The 17,674-nt window shown below is 38.8% G+C and overlaps 2 protein-coding genes across 3 annotated transcripts in view; one reads left to right on the top strand and one right to left on the bottom strand.

Annotated features, from left to right (window-relative positions):
* Positions 1–17,674, bottom strand: part of CTNNA1 (catenin alpha 1) — a 167,629-nt gene that overhangs the window by 53,930 nt on the left and 96,025 nt on the right. The gene's annotated exons all lie outside the window — the stretch shown is intronic.
* LRRTM2 (leucine rich repeat transmembrane neuronal 2) lies at positions 3,317–6,348 on the top strand. Its single transcript, XM_057734015.1, has 2 exons — positions 3,317–3,733; positions 4,081–6,348. The coding sequence occupies exons 1-2, from the start codon at positions 3,730–3,732 to the stop codon at positions 5,625–5,627; spliced, it is 1,551 nt and encodes a 516-aa protein (XP_057589998.1). The 5' UTR covers positions 3,317–3,729; the 3' UTR covers positions 5,628–6,348.

Raw genomic sequence — 17,674 nt, forward strand, 5'->3', positions numbered from 1 at the left:
CTCCACCCTAAAAATGGCTATCACTTTTTGATAATTGTGAGGAGATCTCCAAGGAACAATAACCAAGACTGGCAGCAAAAAGGTTTATTTTAACATACTTCTCCCAAGCATCTCTGTGCAACACCTCTGGGTGCTGAGGTATTAACATTTTTGGAGACGGGCATGATTAGTTAAGAAACACTGGACTCTTTAGTATAAAGAAAAATCCAGCTCCCTCTTTACCACAAAAGATTAGAAGATTTCATGTATATATCCATACATCTGCTTCTCCAATGGGGAAATATTTGTCCCTAATTAGCAATATATATTAAAAGCAAACTTTCACATAGAGTAATGCAGATAACTACAACACCTAAGCCCTGCCACATGACTCATTTAATTTGCTTAAAACCATTTACAGAGAGGACAGACAAGTCTTCTGCCTTGTCACGAACAACTAAAACAGTGAAAACTGAAACAGATGATATGGAGAATACTTTCTAGATGTTGTACTGCCACTTTAATTAAGTCAAAGGCATATGTGTGCAGAATAAATCTGTTGTAAAATGAAACCAAGAAAAATTTTAATTCAGAAAGAACATGGGTTTCTTTTTAGTCCTTTTAGCTAAAGAAAGATAAAGATCAAAAAATGATACAAAATTCCATCAATAGGAACTATGTACTCCAACCAATTTTAAGACAAACACCACATCTTCTTAGATTCCACAGTCTAAACCTTTTGAACCCAAAGAGAGGGCAAGCGGGCAAGATGGCTGGAGACCTAGGTGGACTGTGCTCTCTGAGTACTGTGATACAGCAGGCATTACTGCCCACATCTCCAGATGCTTCAAAAAATAATTACTCTTGATTGCGCTGGTGCGTTTCTGCGCAATTTTCCTTGCCCACAAATCTGTTATAATAGTATTGGGATAATGTAATTTAAGGGTTTTCCATTTGTTAGTATATAAGAAGTAGGCCAAGCAGACTCCAGAGCAGAAAGGAACCAAGAGTTTAAGGGGAAGGAAATGCTCTTCCCTCTAAATTTTCACATACAACTCATTCCTAATCATGGTTGCTCTAATCCAATTGATTCTAACGCTTTTCTCCACATAGAACTAAAGTGGTTACTTCAGGAGAGAATTTAATTCAGCTCCCCCTGCCTTGCAAAGTTTTTTTTCATCAGAGGATGGTTAACTTCAATAAGAGCATTTACAGTATCCCAAAGGCTTCATTTCCTTTAAAAAAATAAAAAAATAAATTAAGAGAGACCATCCTTAGCAGACTCTCCTCGTTGGAAGTTTTAGGAGCAAGTTCCTATAGAATGGTCACTCTGAAATCTATGGTCACAGACTCTAAGACTTTGACTAAGTTGTATCCACAGAAAAATGCACAAGCAACAAAATCCTACAAGCCAATTATGGACCCAGGTTAAGAACTTCTAGCCTACAGAGAGATAGACTATGGAGACAATCTAGGTCAGTGGGGGAGTGGCATAGTTGAAGTCTAAAACAGGACCTCTCCCTCTCTTCCTTAACCAGCAAGTAGGAAAACAGTGGGAGTGCTAGTTTTTGAGAATAAGGCGTTCACTCATGGGCAACTTTGGCTTGGGGAAGCTGTCTTAGACCTACACTGCCTGTAAAGTCTTTCCTTCCCCTTTCCTTTCAGAGGTGTCAGACAGGTCCTGTGGTTTTTACATTCTACTAGACATAAAAGTATTCCAGCTGTCATCTCAATCTCAGGCATTTTCCTCAATAAAATTCTTATACTTCTAATCCTACCTTGGGGTCTGCTTCTAGGAGGAGCCAAACTACACACCTGCAGTTGCTACTGTCTCCACAGAGCCCCAAGGAAGGCACCTTGGAGTCTTCCAGTCCCCACTCTAGCCCCATACTCCAACACCGAAACTATAACCCTTGAGACAGTAACTTCTCACACGTGCCCAGTGTGATAAAACCCCTGGCAGCCAACAGGCTGATGACGTTCTGATTTCACAGACACCATGGGTAGTTTTCAGATTTCTGCCTTCAAATCTGAGACAAGCTCTACTAAGGATAAGTGCCAATGGTATGGGAGAAATGGCCTGGAAGGCCAAATTAATAATGCCAGATGTATAAAAGGCTTTGCCTTCGTCAGGCCTGAAAATATGACTCACGTTAGAAATACCTTTCACGTTCAAACAACAGCAAACATGGAGCTGTACATCCATAACCAAATTCTGAAAAGTGTTACTATTTGACAGAGAGAAGATGGTGTTAGGTCAAGTAAAACAGCCAAAGCATAAATCCTATTCCAAAGTAGGAGTGACCTTTTGTATTCCAAGATTCCAAAAACAGTTAGTATGAGATGCAAAGTCAGTTTTTAAGTGTGCCAGTAGGTCCTACTGAGTGTGCAAATGCTCTGTTGTTTGAGGACCACAATACCCCAATCCCAGATCAGTAGAGGCTTTTAGCTGAAGGAGTAGGTGAAATTCTGAGGTAAATACAAGGGACCATGTCAGAATCCAGCCATGTTACACCACTTGTCCTAAATCATTTCTGTTCCACTGTTAACACTAGGGCATGCAATATTAAATGACCATATCAACCTACCCTTTCTCCTACTAAGACATCCAAAGATCAAATCAGCATTATTTTTCATTTAGCACTGTGATAAAACACTATTACATAAAATAAGACAGAGGAGAAATCTTTTTAATTAGATTTCTCCTGAAATTCTCAAAGAGCAAAATAACCAAATGCTTTGTCTTCCAACCTCTTTCCCCCTTTATTCTTGGTTTATGATGTTAAACTCTTAATGTCAAAGAAGTGAAGCCCACTTAGCTAGTTTACCAACACATCTGAAGCAAATCATAGTCATACTTCTATTTTAACCAAGCATGACAACAAGGTGATTGAGAAGCTTTCCAGACTACCAGAGCAGGAGGCACTTGCACAGGCCGCTGTTAAATCAGCACTTCATAAATCGTGCAGGCTCCTGCCCATTTAGATGATCTTTCTACGCAGAATCGGCAGTCTAACACTGGCTCTCCCAAGCATTAAAAAACTCATCACTCTGCTAACCCAACTCACTGTTCAGACGGGTCTTCTTGAATGCAGCCTTTATTACAACCTCACTGCTGCTTCCTACACTGAAGGAATACCACGTTTTAAAGTCAAGAGTTCTTCTTTCTCGCTTTACTATAACTGGGGGTCTTACAACGACCCCGATACTGTTACAAAGCACACTGCTTTATAACAGTAAAGCTTCTGGAAAACCCAAACAAAAGACACGTCACCCGGTGACGTCAGCCTATATACAGTTCTGTGTGGTCGCAGCACATAAGCAAATCCATTCTTGTGCCGTTTCTCGGAAAAGCTTTTCAGTAAATGCACTCATGCTGCTCCAGGAGCTCTTCTCTGCAACAAGCCGCCCATCTGCCATCAACAAGTTAAGACTGAGAGAACTAACGGCTGGGGAAAGAAGGCTGAAGCTTTGATTAACCAGCTGAGCAGTTAGAGGAGGACAAAATTAATAATATTCAAAACTGATTTAGGGAATCAGAGTGGTCACAGAAAATGAAACCAACGCTTTCGAAAGGAATATCCTAAGGAAAAAACAACTCACCCTGGTGGATTCAATTTTACTCGGAAAGCCTGGGGCACAGAAAACAGGAAACTGGTCAAAGGCTCCTGCATGTTAGAGCCTTTTACAGACTCACTGCGTTGAGTCTGACAACCGAGACTGAATGCAGCCTCCAATGTGCTCAGAAGAATGGGTAAGTCCATGTATTTATGTGTCTTGTACAGTTAAGCAAGGAATCAGTGCTTTTAAAATAATAAGCCACTGAATTCACATTTTATGAGGGAGAGCACTGTCACATTTCTGGATTTCAAGGTTTAGGTAAAAACATACTGCTGATGATAGGACGTGTTTTATCTTTTCTTAATGGTTTAAGTTTTGTTCTAGTCATACTAACAAGGTTAGTTTTTCTGCAGCAAATGAAAAATAAGTTATATGTAGTGAAATTTTTTGCCATAATGTTATGTTGTTATTGTTGTTGTTTTAAATAGCTCTGCTGAAAAATATCCTATCTTCTTGTTTTCCTTAAATTATATTCTGCAGGCTTACATTTCAAGTGGCCATTAGGGGCCCCTATGCTGGCAGCAATATATGCCATGAGTATGGTTTTAAAAATGCTGCCTGCCCTGGGTATGGCGTGTCCACCCAAATGCCGCTGTGAGAAGCTGCTCTTCTACTGCGACTCTCAGGGCTTCCACTCAGTGCCAAACACCACAGACAAGGGCTCTCTGGGCCTGTCCCTGAGGCACAATCACATCACAGAGCTCGAAAGGGATCAATTTGCCAGCTTCAGTCAACTTACCTGGCTCCACTTAGACCACAATCAAATATCAACAGTAAAAGAAGATGCTTTTCAAGGACTATATAAACTTAAGGAATTAATCTTAAGTTCCAACAAAATATTTTATTTGCCAAACACAACTTTTACCCAACTGATTAACCTCCAAAATTTGGACCTATCTTTTAATCAGCTGTCATCTCTGCACCCAGAGCTCTTCTATGGCCTCCGGAAGCTGCAGACCTTGCATTTACGGTCCAACTCCCTGCGGACTATCCCAGTACGCCTGTTCTGGGACTGTCGTAGTCTGGAGTTTCTGGATTTGAGCACAAACCGTTTGCGAAGTTTGGCTCGCAATGGATTTGCGGGATTAATCAAACTGAGAGAGCTTCACCTAGAGCACAACCAGCTGACGAAGATTAATTTTGCTCATTTCCTACGGCTAAGCAGTCTGCACACGCTCTTCTTACAATGGAACAAAATTAGCAACTTGACATGTGGGATGGAGTGGACCTGGGGCACTTTAGAAAAACTAGACCTGACTGGAAATGAAATAAAAGCCATCGACCTGACAGTGTTTGAAACGATGCCTAATCTTAAAATACTCCTCATGGATAACAACAAGTTAAACAGCCTTGATTCCAAGATCTTAAATTCCCTGAGATCCCTCACAACCGTTGGCCTCTCTGGCAATCTGTGGGAATGCAGCCCTCGAATATGTGCTTTGGCCTCCTGGCTGGGCAGTTTCCAAGGTCGGTGGGAGCATTCCATCCTATGCCACAGCCCCGACCACACCCAAGGAGAGGATATATTAGATGCAGTCCATGGATTTCAGCTCTGCTGGAATTTATCAACCACCGTCACTGCCATGGCTACAACTTATAAAGATCCAACCACTGAATATACAAAAAGAATAAGCTCATCAAGTTACCATGTGGGAGACAAAGAAATCCCAACTACTGCAGGCATAGCAGTTACTACTGAGGAACACTTTCCTGAACCAGACAATGCCATCTTCACTCAGCGGGTAATTACAGGAACAATGGCTTTATTGTTTTCTTTCTTTTTTATTATTTTTATAGTGTTCATCTCCAGGAAGTGCTGCCCTCCCACTTTAAGAAGAATTAGGCAGTGCTCAATGATTCAGAACCACAGGCAGCTCCGATCCCAAACACGACTCCATATGTCAAACATGTCAGACCAAGGACCATATAATGAATATGAACCCACCCATGAAGGACCCTTCATCATCATTAACGGTTATGGACAGTGCAAGTGTCAGCAGCTGCCATACAAAGAATGTGAAGTATAATACCTACCCATCATCAAAAATCACATCAGATAAGTAACCTATTTTACATAGCAGGGCCTAAATACATATCTAATTTTTACCAATGGTGACATTTAAGCCTAATTTTTCCAAACCAAGTGGAGACTTAGGTTTCTGACGTGTTGAAGTATTTTTAATTTTTTTTAATGAAACCATATTTTAAGTGTTAAATGAAGCAATGCTCACATTAATTTGCACTCGTTGGAAAGTCTAAAAATGCTTACTTCAAAATAAGACATTTCATGTATGTAATTATATACTATCATGCGTAAACATTTACACTAAGGTCTCCATATGCTATTTTTTTCTACTGAAAACAGTTTGGAAAGAAGCTATTGAGCAGAGAGAAGAAATGGATCAATACTTGTTTGATCATTGCTCTCCACCCCAAGTACCACAACTGGCTTGCTGCTTAAAGGAGACTTAGCAAAGTTCTCTTGTATGATAGTCTAGTATTTACTCAAACCTACAATTTTACTGCCAGTGTGGGGAGTAGAATTTCATGTATACTGAAGACTGGTCAATATTAAACACTCTTCCTCCAGAGGTTTTGCCTGGGTTAGTAGATGTTATCAAAGTCCATATCATGAAATCAGAACCCTTTATGTAATTCTAATAAGCTGAGTGACTCTTTAATATATTTAAACAATGAATCCAAGTGACTGTGAAAAGGTCTCATTACAATGAAATCAATACTAAATAATTACACTGACTTCGTATCATATCTCTATTTTGACTTATAATGGACATGTTAATTTTTGTGGCATTTAGATAATTATTTTAAACTAGTATTAAATTACCACTTTACTAATTAGTTTACTAAATCCTATATTTACATTTATATGTGAAAAAAGATTCAGAAGTTATTTTGGAGAGATGAGATAAACTGAGTCAATTTAACAATCCTATGACCAGCTGCTCACTATAGTTTGAAAGCACACACACAAATACACTCTCTCCTTGTCTCTCCGCCCCCCCCCCATTCCCATCTCAACTCTCATGATCAAAGATGCCTTGACAAAGGGGTTTAAACCTCTTTCTTCTGCCTTTTCCTGATCTCCAAGCCTCAAAGAGCCAAATTAAAAATGACTGGTTAGCAACAGGCATAATACTGATTCTTGTTAGAATATATTTTAAAGGAACCATGAAAAAAATCACTTTATAAATATTATATGCTAAATTTTGACCTTTTAATGGATACATATTCTTAATGTAAGAGCAGGTCCTTCTAAATGAAAGGAACAACACATATCTGAGGCAAACCTTCTCATGGCAGAACACTCTACATGCCTATGCAGCCACACAGTGGTTAACTCGAAGGAGGTGAGAAGATGAAAGAGAAAGGCAGCATTTTGAAATCTGACTCTTGCTGAAACAGGCTAGCAAAGTTAAAAGGCAGCCAAGCAAGTGGGCAGTTATATATGATCTGCATCAAAAAGGGCAAGGCCCTGGGACCTGCAGTTGGAAAGGGGAGGGGGGAGGTTCTCTGGTATTAATATAAACGTTCAGGAATTAAAAAAAGATGATGCCACACTTTGCATGTAGAAAAGAGCCACAACCACTTTGTTTCTTCCATTATTATTTCTATGGAGAAACTGACATATTTAGGATTTAGATGCAAGTTACCAATTCACACAGAATTTTTCCATAAATGAGGTTCCATGTATGTAGTAGCAAAAACCAGGAAATGAGACTGACATTTTGAAAGAATAAGCATTTTTACAACTGACATTTGCTGATGAGAAAAAAGGTATAAATTCTTAGAGAAAACCACTACCATAAAAAAAAATTATCTTTTACTTAACATAATATCCTTCATTCAAGGCATATTTCTTCCCAGGACTGAATTAAAACATGTTAAGATTACAATTTAACCCATGAGATTTAATACTAAGAGAGGCATGTCTATCTACATTTCAAAGAAAATGTGTCTCAGTAAAAAGCAGACGAGATCACAAATTATGGCAAAAATGTGCTCTCTACAACTTTAAGGTGGGTAGATTAGTTTGGCAAAGTCTCAGCCCATCTCAGCTGATCCTGAGCAGTGAGCATTTCATCTCTTGTTAAACTAGACACTAGGCTTGCCTGGGCAAGGACAGAAGCTGATTTTACGGCACAGAGCATGGCTCACAGCTTCCTTACAGAAGGGCTGGATCAGATGCCCCATTACAAATGAGAGCTCCACAAGCTAAAATTTACCAATCCATTTATCAGGGTAACCATGGTCATTTATCAGAAAACAGCTTTGTCACAATCCAACTGTGTCCTAGACACACAAGATTCCACTAGCCCTGGAGGATAGCAGAGAAGTGGTTTCCATCATTTCAACCACAATCCAAAATTAATTGAAACTGTGAGCAGAAGGATGAGATATATTGGCTGGGAATCCTCACATTAATCCTAAAGATTATAGTTAGTAAAACGGACCATCAATTGGCAAAATCCTTACTGTATGTAGGAAAGTAAATTGGAAAAGCAGGCCATTTAGTAATTCAGGGGAACAGCACAGCCAAGGCCACGAAGGCACACTTTCCAGTGGAAAAATAACAGATTTTTTTGGCCCTTCATTTTTTGGGCAATGCTCTCTGAGAAAAGTGAATAACAGTGCCAAATAGCATTTTCTTTTTTCATTTAAAGGGCAAATTTCTTTTTTCAATTGCCGAGAGGAGGCAGGATTCCTTTTAATTTTGGTCTATTTGTGTTTCTGTATCAGCACAGGTTTGAAGATGAGCCTGTTAGTCATATGTGCTCTTTACCAACTGGCTCAGGTGGAAGAGCATCCCAACTACAACTGCAGGTCCTGGTGATATAATGTTAGGCCTTTTATTTTTTGCTGTTGTTTTATCCTCTTCAACACCCCCTCCCCATTTTTTCATTTTCAAGATTAGAGGAAAATGACCACTTAAAAAAACAGAAAAATAATTGCATCTCTCTGGAAAAAGGAAGCTAACAAAGGCTATGATACTGTACCCATCTAGTAACTAAGAGCTAGTTTGGAATCATTCATATTCACTTCTGTAGCTTGCCAGGGATTTCAATCACCTTTCTGAAATGAGAGTGAGCTGATAAATTTGCAAATCCATACACAACTCAGAGGATACACACTGCCAACATCAAATAGCAAAGATACTAATTTTTTAAGCCAAAAATCTGCACTAACACATGTAATTTCTTAATGTGCCTATGTTAATTTCTGTACCAATTCAATGAATGGAATTGAACTTCCCAACTCCACTAATTATTAAAATCCATCTGCTTATTCTAATGCTAGTCACCAAGAGCTAAACTCTTTCCAATAAAAATGAGCCCTGTGTAGCACTAGGTCTTAATCCTAAGATTCAAAACAGGCATATCATTCTCTTAAGGCATACTTCCTACGCAACTGGGGGTGGGGGCGGGGGGCTATAAATGCCCTGTTCTCTCTAAAGCGTGGATATCAATATGAAATCTTGAAATATTATTTTTAGAAGATGACTTACATGATCATTTTCCTAATAAAGCAATACCGTGATACAGTGACAGACCAGTCTCAAAAACGTTTTGGGACATGCTTTTCATATCTTATGGGTTAAATTGCTTCAACCAGAAAAAGACAGAAGATAAAAGTGATAAGGCCATCCATCGATAATTAAATATTTCTGTTCCTAACCTAGGGCAAACGTAGTACTTAAATAATTTAAGGCCAAAAACAAATAGTAAATGACTGTTTAAGCTTTCATACTGCTATTGCAAACATTTGGAAATGTCTGCTACTCCTTCAATTAACCTATTCCTCCTTGGTAATTTTTAAATGCCTGATCTATCGAATGTTTGAGGGACCTTCCTATCAACACTGAAACTGGAAACTAAAAATATAGTCCAAGCATATCGTGTTCAATCACTCTAAGAGCCATTGTGGGGGGGCAGGGGGGTGTTAAGCGGGTTGGGAGGGTGGGAAGAAAACACTATTACACTGGGGTGGGGGGTAACCAAGTGCAGTGTACAGGAAAGTTTTGTTATTAAAATTGTGTATACTGTAAGAAGTGAATGTCTTTCTTTTTTCAAAAAGCTTTTCCTTAGTAACCTAGCAATTTTGACACGTGAAACTTGAAACATCATTTATGACAGATATAGAAACCTTAAATGAACAGCTGTTTTGTACCATGTTCTCTATAATGCCAAATGTGCCAGTTTGAAAAAGGGCAGCTAATCATCACCTGTCTTCATTCAGAGACAGGCAAAACTAGGCTAAGAAGTAAGGTGGGGAGGGGAGGGCTGGCTAAAAAGCCACCATGCCAGTAAACAGCAGTCATGCAATAAGAAGCTGCTCCGTCACAAGCCTTATCAAGCGGACAAACAACTGTCTGTGGGGCTCACAGGGCCTAAGGTTGGCTGCCATCCCCCACCCTCCCCTGTGTTCCTCCACAGCCTGGGGAACTTCAAAAGGGTACTCAATTGCCTACACTCAGAAAAAAGCAACTTGGCCTCCACCTGAGGGATCTGTTAGGGTAGATCCTAGCAGTACCTTGCCCACCACTCCTGGGAGGAAAGTCCACAGGTGCTGACCATGCTGGGGTCTCCAGGATCCCTACATGACCCATTCTATTCCAGACATCAGCTCAGTAAGTATGGACAGGGGAAAGGAAGGGAAGATTTTTAACTAGTCTCCCTTGCTTAGCATAAATATGCCCAGGACAGGATGCTTTGCCTGGGCAGCACTGGGGATAGAAATTGCCCTGGCCTTGAGAACTGACTGCCACAGGTCGCCATATTTGCCAGGATGACCTTACTATTTCTCCAGGCCAGGAGCAGTACAGCAAGACCAGACAAGTAGGAATAAACACCTAGGGATGACGGGATCAGAGAGGCTAAGGGAGTTCTTACACCAGGAACCTCAGCAGTAATTAGGGCAGAGGCAGGAGGCACAATACAAAATTTTACTGTCAAACTAACTCATCCAGTATGCACTAGAGGGCATAGGTGATAGTGGTTTCAAGTTGCACAAAGGAATGAGTTCCTATCCTTTATGGAGTTAAAAGCAGAGCTTATTAACATAATTCTCGTACATTTTAATCTTGAAAATCCCATGTAAAGCTACATCTGATTTCTTTATCAGTTATTTTAATTAGTTTTGCCTTTATGCACAGCATTCTCAGGTTCCCACTCAGATTTATAATAGAATTCTTCAAGGTCTGTTTAAAGAGATTTTTTTCTTTCTTTAAATATATCTAACCAGCTGGGTACTCAAGTCTCCCTTAGAGAGACAAAATGTACTACAAATTGTCTTTTACAAAGAAAGAAGGGAAAAAAGAGGTGACAATCACAGCTATTCCCACATCTCCCCTTAGCATGAGTTCCTCCTCACTAGCCAATGTTTTGGGAATACTCTCAAAGGCCAGTTGCTGAGCCCTGTAGCCCTATCTGAAGGAGACATAAAAGAGCAAGAAATCTCCAAAGGCAAGTACCATGAAACATGCTGTCCTGCAGAGCCCACAAACTGAATATACCATCCCTTTAAAAACAGAGGCCCAGGAGCAAAGATAGCCCATCCTCCAACTCAGGACCTCCTGGCTAGAAACCCAACATGAAAGAGAACCTGTGAACAATAACCCTGAAGGCAGATGCCAATGGCTCTACCACCACCCAAAGAGAGAAGGCACTTCCCTCATTTGGAAACCAGGTTTTAAAACTGCAGCCCCAGAGACAATTCCCAAAGCCTTTTCACAACTTCCATGAAGAGACTTTACCAAGAACCACAGTGAAGAGATGTAAAAATGTCATTAACTTCACTGAATATCCATTCACAATTGTACTCAGTGCAGAAAAATTCTATCTTTAGGCCCTGGTATTTCTATCAAGCGCGCGCGCGCGTGTACACACACACACACACACACACACACACACACACACACACACACTAAATCTCCAGGTTGCTTTTCTGGAAAAGCATAAGATTAAAAACTCTATAGCCATTTACATGTTTCATTATCATAAGAACAAAAAAAAGTCCCTCCTGTGACAAATGAAAACATTTCCCATGGTCTCACTGCCAAATACACACAGGGCAACTGCTCAGCACCTAAAGATCTCTGAAAACAATGTATTTATCATCTACACATAGCCTACTTCTATAAAGTCAAGGAAACGTAGCAAAATACATCTGTATGTACCAAATGGTTGAAATAAGGATGTAAAAAGATCAAAAGCAGGGATTCTAGATTCTAAGGGTCCAGGATATGTTTCACAGGATGCAAGAATCTCTTAAAATTATATTGCAAATATTGTGTGTGAGTCTAGAAATTTCAACAGATCCTAAGCTGTTCTGGTTAACTCACAAAAAAGCCCTAACAGAGCAATGAAACAATTCTACTATACACTAATTTGGCCTTGATCTTCCTCGTGGCCAAGGCAAAGAACAAAATCAACAGCTTTCATCTGATAAAGGAGGCACACTGGTTTATTTGGGGGGAATGACACAAATGCAAGTCTGTGAATTATTTTTAAAATAGAGCCTGCTCTAGGAGAAATAAGGAAACATGTCAGTATCTCCGAGGAGATTTTAGAGAACAGGCAGATGTGTTTTTCATGTCAACCCTTGAAAAAACTATGGGAAAGCAGGCTACACAAGCATGACGCATGCTTTGTGGTGTGATCTAATCTTTGTGGTGACCCAAGGCAAGTGCCTATGAAGTCAGCAAGAATGAATACGTACCTACTTGGAAGAGCAGTTCATGTTTCCTCCTTATCACACCCCTAGGACCCAAACTAGAGTGTTCCATCACATAAGAGACACCCAGTAAATTCCTAATCCATTACATTATAAATCTTCTAAGCTAGGAGTACAATTTAAAATTTAAAAATCTTCTACTACATCATGAATGAAGAGAAGCACATTTCATGCATCATCTCTAGTTATGCTGATGATAATTATAAATGTTCTCCTTGGGTAAGAATCTATAAGATAACTAATTACTAAAGAAAGAACACATTTAAAAAGATAAAGCATTCACTGGCCTGAAGAGCTGTCAGAAATTTAACTGTCTCTTTAAAATTTAAAACTCATTCTGTATGCCAACAGCAAAACCTCCTGGGTTTCAATAGGAGCAAATAAAGATCTGTGTTTAGAGACCTGCTCCACACTTGGGCCTGTCACCCTGGACAAGTCCATCAACCTCCCTGTGCCTTCGGTCTCTCACCCCTAAGACAGAATTTATAACAGTGAAGTCCTGAGAACAGGCTGGCACACAGTAAGTATTTAACAAATGTTTGCTATCTTTAATAACAGTACGTGGAAAACTAAATGAGACAGATCCATCCAGTAGAGAATATAATCACATTAAAGACACGTTAGGCCTGAGTTGCTCCCTGAAACTCTCTACTTTCTAGTATTACTTCCCTAAGTTAACGTGTAGTATCCAAAATGAAGATTGATAATTAGTGAGAGCTTTTAATAAGCCAATAGCCTGGATACACTTTTTAAAATCTTATATTGATATAGAACTGACCATATTATCTCAGAGTCAAGTAATCTGCTTTATATAAATGTACTATAATATTAGTCATGACATTACTCTGGTTTGGCTTTATGAATCAAGGCTAAATTTGAAAAGATTCAGAATCCCTAATTCCAAAATTCCCTCTGGGTAAGAAAGTCACTTAATAATCAAGTAATGTCTTTCCTTGTTCAGTAAAATTATACAGGACAACACATACTATCCATTATCCTAAATAGATTTTATTTTTCAAAATAAATATAAAATAATCTCATTGATATCTCAGCCTCTGAGATTTTAAGACAAAATACATAACTGAGAATTAAGGATCACTATTATGTTCGGGTTTTTTTGCTTAGGAAAAAATGTACTCCATGTCTACCACATCTAATTTAGGAAGCTGCCCGTCCAATTGTGGCAGATATGGTTCCTAGGCAGATCTGCCAGAATTATTGAGGGGTCTGAGCAAGGGAAGTGTAAGAATTTCACTTTACAAAGATAACGCGTCAGTCCAGGAGAATATGTTTCATGATTGTTGTATAGTGATCCTCCATATTATCAAAATCTCTATAAGCTACAGATCTTACGGTCCAATTTTTTAACTCAAGAACTTCTTTCTTGACACTGTCTTTCCAAGATCATGATCCAGTTTATTCAAGGCAAATTACTTTCTGTGCTCCTTTACCCACAACTTTTCTGCACTTTCCTCATCTCTTGACCCTAGGCTTATTCTCTTTCCTCTTTCACCACCACATAAAAAAGCTTTCCCATTTCTGCTTCTCTTCATGGTTTCCAAAACTCCAAAGATAAACTACTTTACTGAGGGGAAACTGTTCAGTTGCAGTATATCCATTGCTAAGCAGCCCCTTTTAAGAAACAGCCATAATTTCAAAAATACTCAACTCCACAAAACCAAGTAAGTGCCTATCAGCTGCAAACTAATCCATACAATTTGGTAAATATTAGAAACACAATTAGGCATCTGAGTTGTCTTCTCAGTCTACCCTTCCCTTTGTTTAGACTCAAGTATCAAATAATGTTTATTCACTTTGCTTTTACTTTCAAAAGATAATACGAGCCATTTAAGGACACTGCCCTTTGTGCTCCTAATAATTAGCACTCACCCCAGTAACCCTGACAATGTTACCTTCTCTCTGATCCACCTCCCTAACTTTCCCTTGAAATTCACAAAGGAGAAAAATGGCATTGAGAAAGAAGGGAAAAGAAACTACTACCCTTAACACACTCCTGTAGGCATCCTGGGACAGTGCCACGTCACCATGTCTCCCTCTTGTCTCCTGACAATCCCTTCAGGCCAGTGGGTGTAAAACTGCTCTCTGACACGTGCCATCAACTTCCAACAGCTAGAGCCCATTTTATTATTGTGGTAAAACTGCCAATCTAAGATTCATCTACTGCTCTTCATGAAAACCTAATAGCAGGTGGTCAGGAATTTTCGCCTTTTTGATGCAGCATTCCTAAAGTGTCAAAAGACATTACAGTGCATAAGCGATATCATCATCTAGATACCCAATTTGTGCTCATTTAGAATTACACGTGAGATGAATTACAGACAGAATGTGAAGAAATGGTCAAACTGTAAAAAGGGTTTATCTAAAGTCTGCTTGATCTTCCCACCAAACACATCACCATAAATTACTACAAAAATTATTAAACAAACACAATTCTGTTAAAAACACAAATATTCTGGCTTCCCAAAATAATAATCAGTATTTTGAATATCGTGCCTTCTAAATATTTTATGTCAATTTTCAAACACACACAGTCCTCAGTTCAAATTGAAGAGAGAGTGGGGGTGGAGGTCTGGGAATTAGATACAACCTGTGAAAGGCTATATTCTTTATTCTGATTTACTAATTAGCATTTAAACTAATTGAATTCTAAGGCCTAACATCAACTGGAATTAAGAGCACTATGGAGGGCATAGATTGGGAAGGGGAGGAGTGAGAAAGATTAAGATTCAGCTTTTCACACGCTAAAGCTGAAATTCAAGTAGAGATGACAAATCCAGGGTAAAGTTTCAGGCTGAAGTCATCATCAGTGAACAGAGGTATTTAAAGTCATAAGACTGAATGATTTCACCAAGGGACTGAGAGATGGAGAAAAGATTTATAAAACCACACTTTTCTCCTATACCAACCTGAGGAATCTTTAAACAATATCTATCAAATGGCAGTCAACCAAAAAAAGGATGGGTATCAAGGGCAGCACCCCCTCAATATCAAAGCCACTTGAGCAAATCATGTTCTTTTGGAAAACTAATGGGAATAAGGTCAACTTAACTCATGAAAATGATCTGAAACACTACATATCAAAGGAACTGTTAATAATTAAGGATCTACATACACACTGCTTTAGGACATGAGAATGATTACTACCACAAGTAAGTCCACCATTCATCACACCTCATGGGACAATCAGAAAAGCAGGTTTTAATGTGGGGGGAAATGCACAGCTCATGTACTTAAACTACAAGGCAGCCAAATATTTAATAAAATGACAAACATATAATGTTCTTTATCTTGATACAGGATTGGGTTACAAAGTGTGTGCATTTACCAAAACCTATCAAATAATACACTTAAAATTTGTACATTTCACTATATAAAACTTACCATAAAAATTTAACTCTGGTTAAATGACATGCATGCTGCAATGTTTAGAGGTGAAATATATAACTGCCAATACAATTTTAATGGAAGCCCCAAACGTTATCTACATCCTATCTTAATAACAGAATTGAAGATGAAAAGTGACATCTTAAGGTTTACATTTGACAACAGCAACAAGTTTCAGAATTGCAGAATCCTTTCATTTCCTATTTGAATTTAACACTTATGTTTTTGGTTTTCTGTCTATAATCAAATACTTTTTCTTTAGAAAGACTCAGAAACCACCATACTTATAAGAATTCTTCAGTGTGTCAAATAAGAAAGTACATTTCTTTCCTTTTCCAGATTTTCATTACAATCAAGATAAGCTGGCGGGGGGGTGTGGGGAAAAAAGAAAGGATGGGAAAATTGAAAACATATACGGTAATTTGAGCAATCTTTTAAATACCTGTACAAAAGAAATGGGGAAACCGAACAAGACAGTTACGTATATTTTAGGATGCATGGAAGAAGGGAGAAAAAAAAGAGTTCGTTTCTCCCTCTTTAAAAAAAAAAAAAAAGACTAGCTGATAAATTTCTCTACTTAGGCAAACCATGAAAATTCAGATATTCATATTTTTTCCAGAGTTAAAAATTCTACATAAGTTTTGATTTAAGGGACTTCCCTGGCAGTCCAGTGGTTAAGACTCCATGCTCCCACTGCAGGAGACACGCAGGGGACATGTGTTCGATCCCCAGTCGGGGAACTAATATCCTACATGCTGCGCATCCGTAAGTAAGTAAGTAAATAAATAAATAAATAAAATTTTAATGAAAATTTAAAACTAAAAAATTTTTTAATTTAACCAAAGTAGGGGAAAATGTAAATGGGGAGACCCTACCAGACATCAACTCTTGTTGCTTTTTGCAGCTCTTTTTTACTTAGAAAAAAAAAAGGACATGCTTCCCCTGTGCTAAAAAAGGGACAAAATGGAGACTCTGTCTCACCTCACCAAACAATGGAAGCATGGGCTCCTGGAACACCTCCAGGCGAGGGTCTGCGACTAGAACCACTGGTAAAATACAGTGTTCTAAGCTTTTAAAAAGATTAAAACTCAATAAGGTGCAAGTTTTTAGGAGGCAGGTGGGGAGAAATGTTTTACCCAGTACGTATGAGATTTTCTGTATTGGTATTAAAGGGTTTCTACTGGTAAATCTACAATTTCCTGCATCCACAATAATATTTATATATAGAATTGGTTGGTTAGCTTGCTTGGTTAAAAGGCTAGTCACGGGTTTGGTCTTTGTAGAGACTGGTTTTGCTCTTCACATTCTAAACTCCAAATGATTTTGTCTGCGAAATTGAAAATATTTGTCAGTGGTTACAACTGGTATGCAAAACTGTGAGGACATCAGTGAAAATGATTTGGCAGTGCTAGAGTAATCACTCAGAGTGTATGTCCCACGAAAGAAGAAATACCTCTGCATACAGGATGACATATTATATAAGCCATCACTATCCCTTTTAAATAGTATCCACATAGGATAAGGAAGAATAAGATGATATCATAAGAAATTGGGGAGGGAGGGAGAGAGGGAAGGAAGCAAGGAAGGAAGGAAGGAAGTGGGAAAGGAAGAGAGAGAGAGAGAGAAAGAAAGAAAAAGAAAACTGGGGAAAATGCCTACAGAAAGGCTTACTGGGAATTTTAAGTCCCCTACATACGAACCTTCAAGCTGAGAACTTTCAAAGATGTATTCGCATGCCCAATCACGTAAGTTAGTTCATGTGTTTGGCATACTCTGTCACCTGTGTGCATCCTCTACAGGTGGTTGTGCTTTTGTGTAACTTACTGTATAGTACTGCTGATGTGCAACATGAGGAGCTTACTAATGAATACCTGATGGAATTGGAGGCCCAGAGAAAGAAAGGATGAAGAGAGATAAG

This window comes from Hippopotamus amphibius, chromosome 1 (genome assembly GCF_030028045.1).
Source record: "Hippopotamus amphibius kiboko isolate mHipAmp2 chromosome 1, mHipAmp2.hap2, whole genome shotgun sequence".
Classification (NCBI taxonomy): Eukaryota; Metazoa; Chordata; class Mammalia; order Artiodactyla; family Hippopotamidae; genus Hippopotamus; species Hippopotamus amphibius.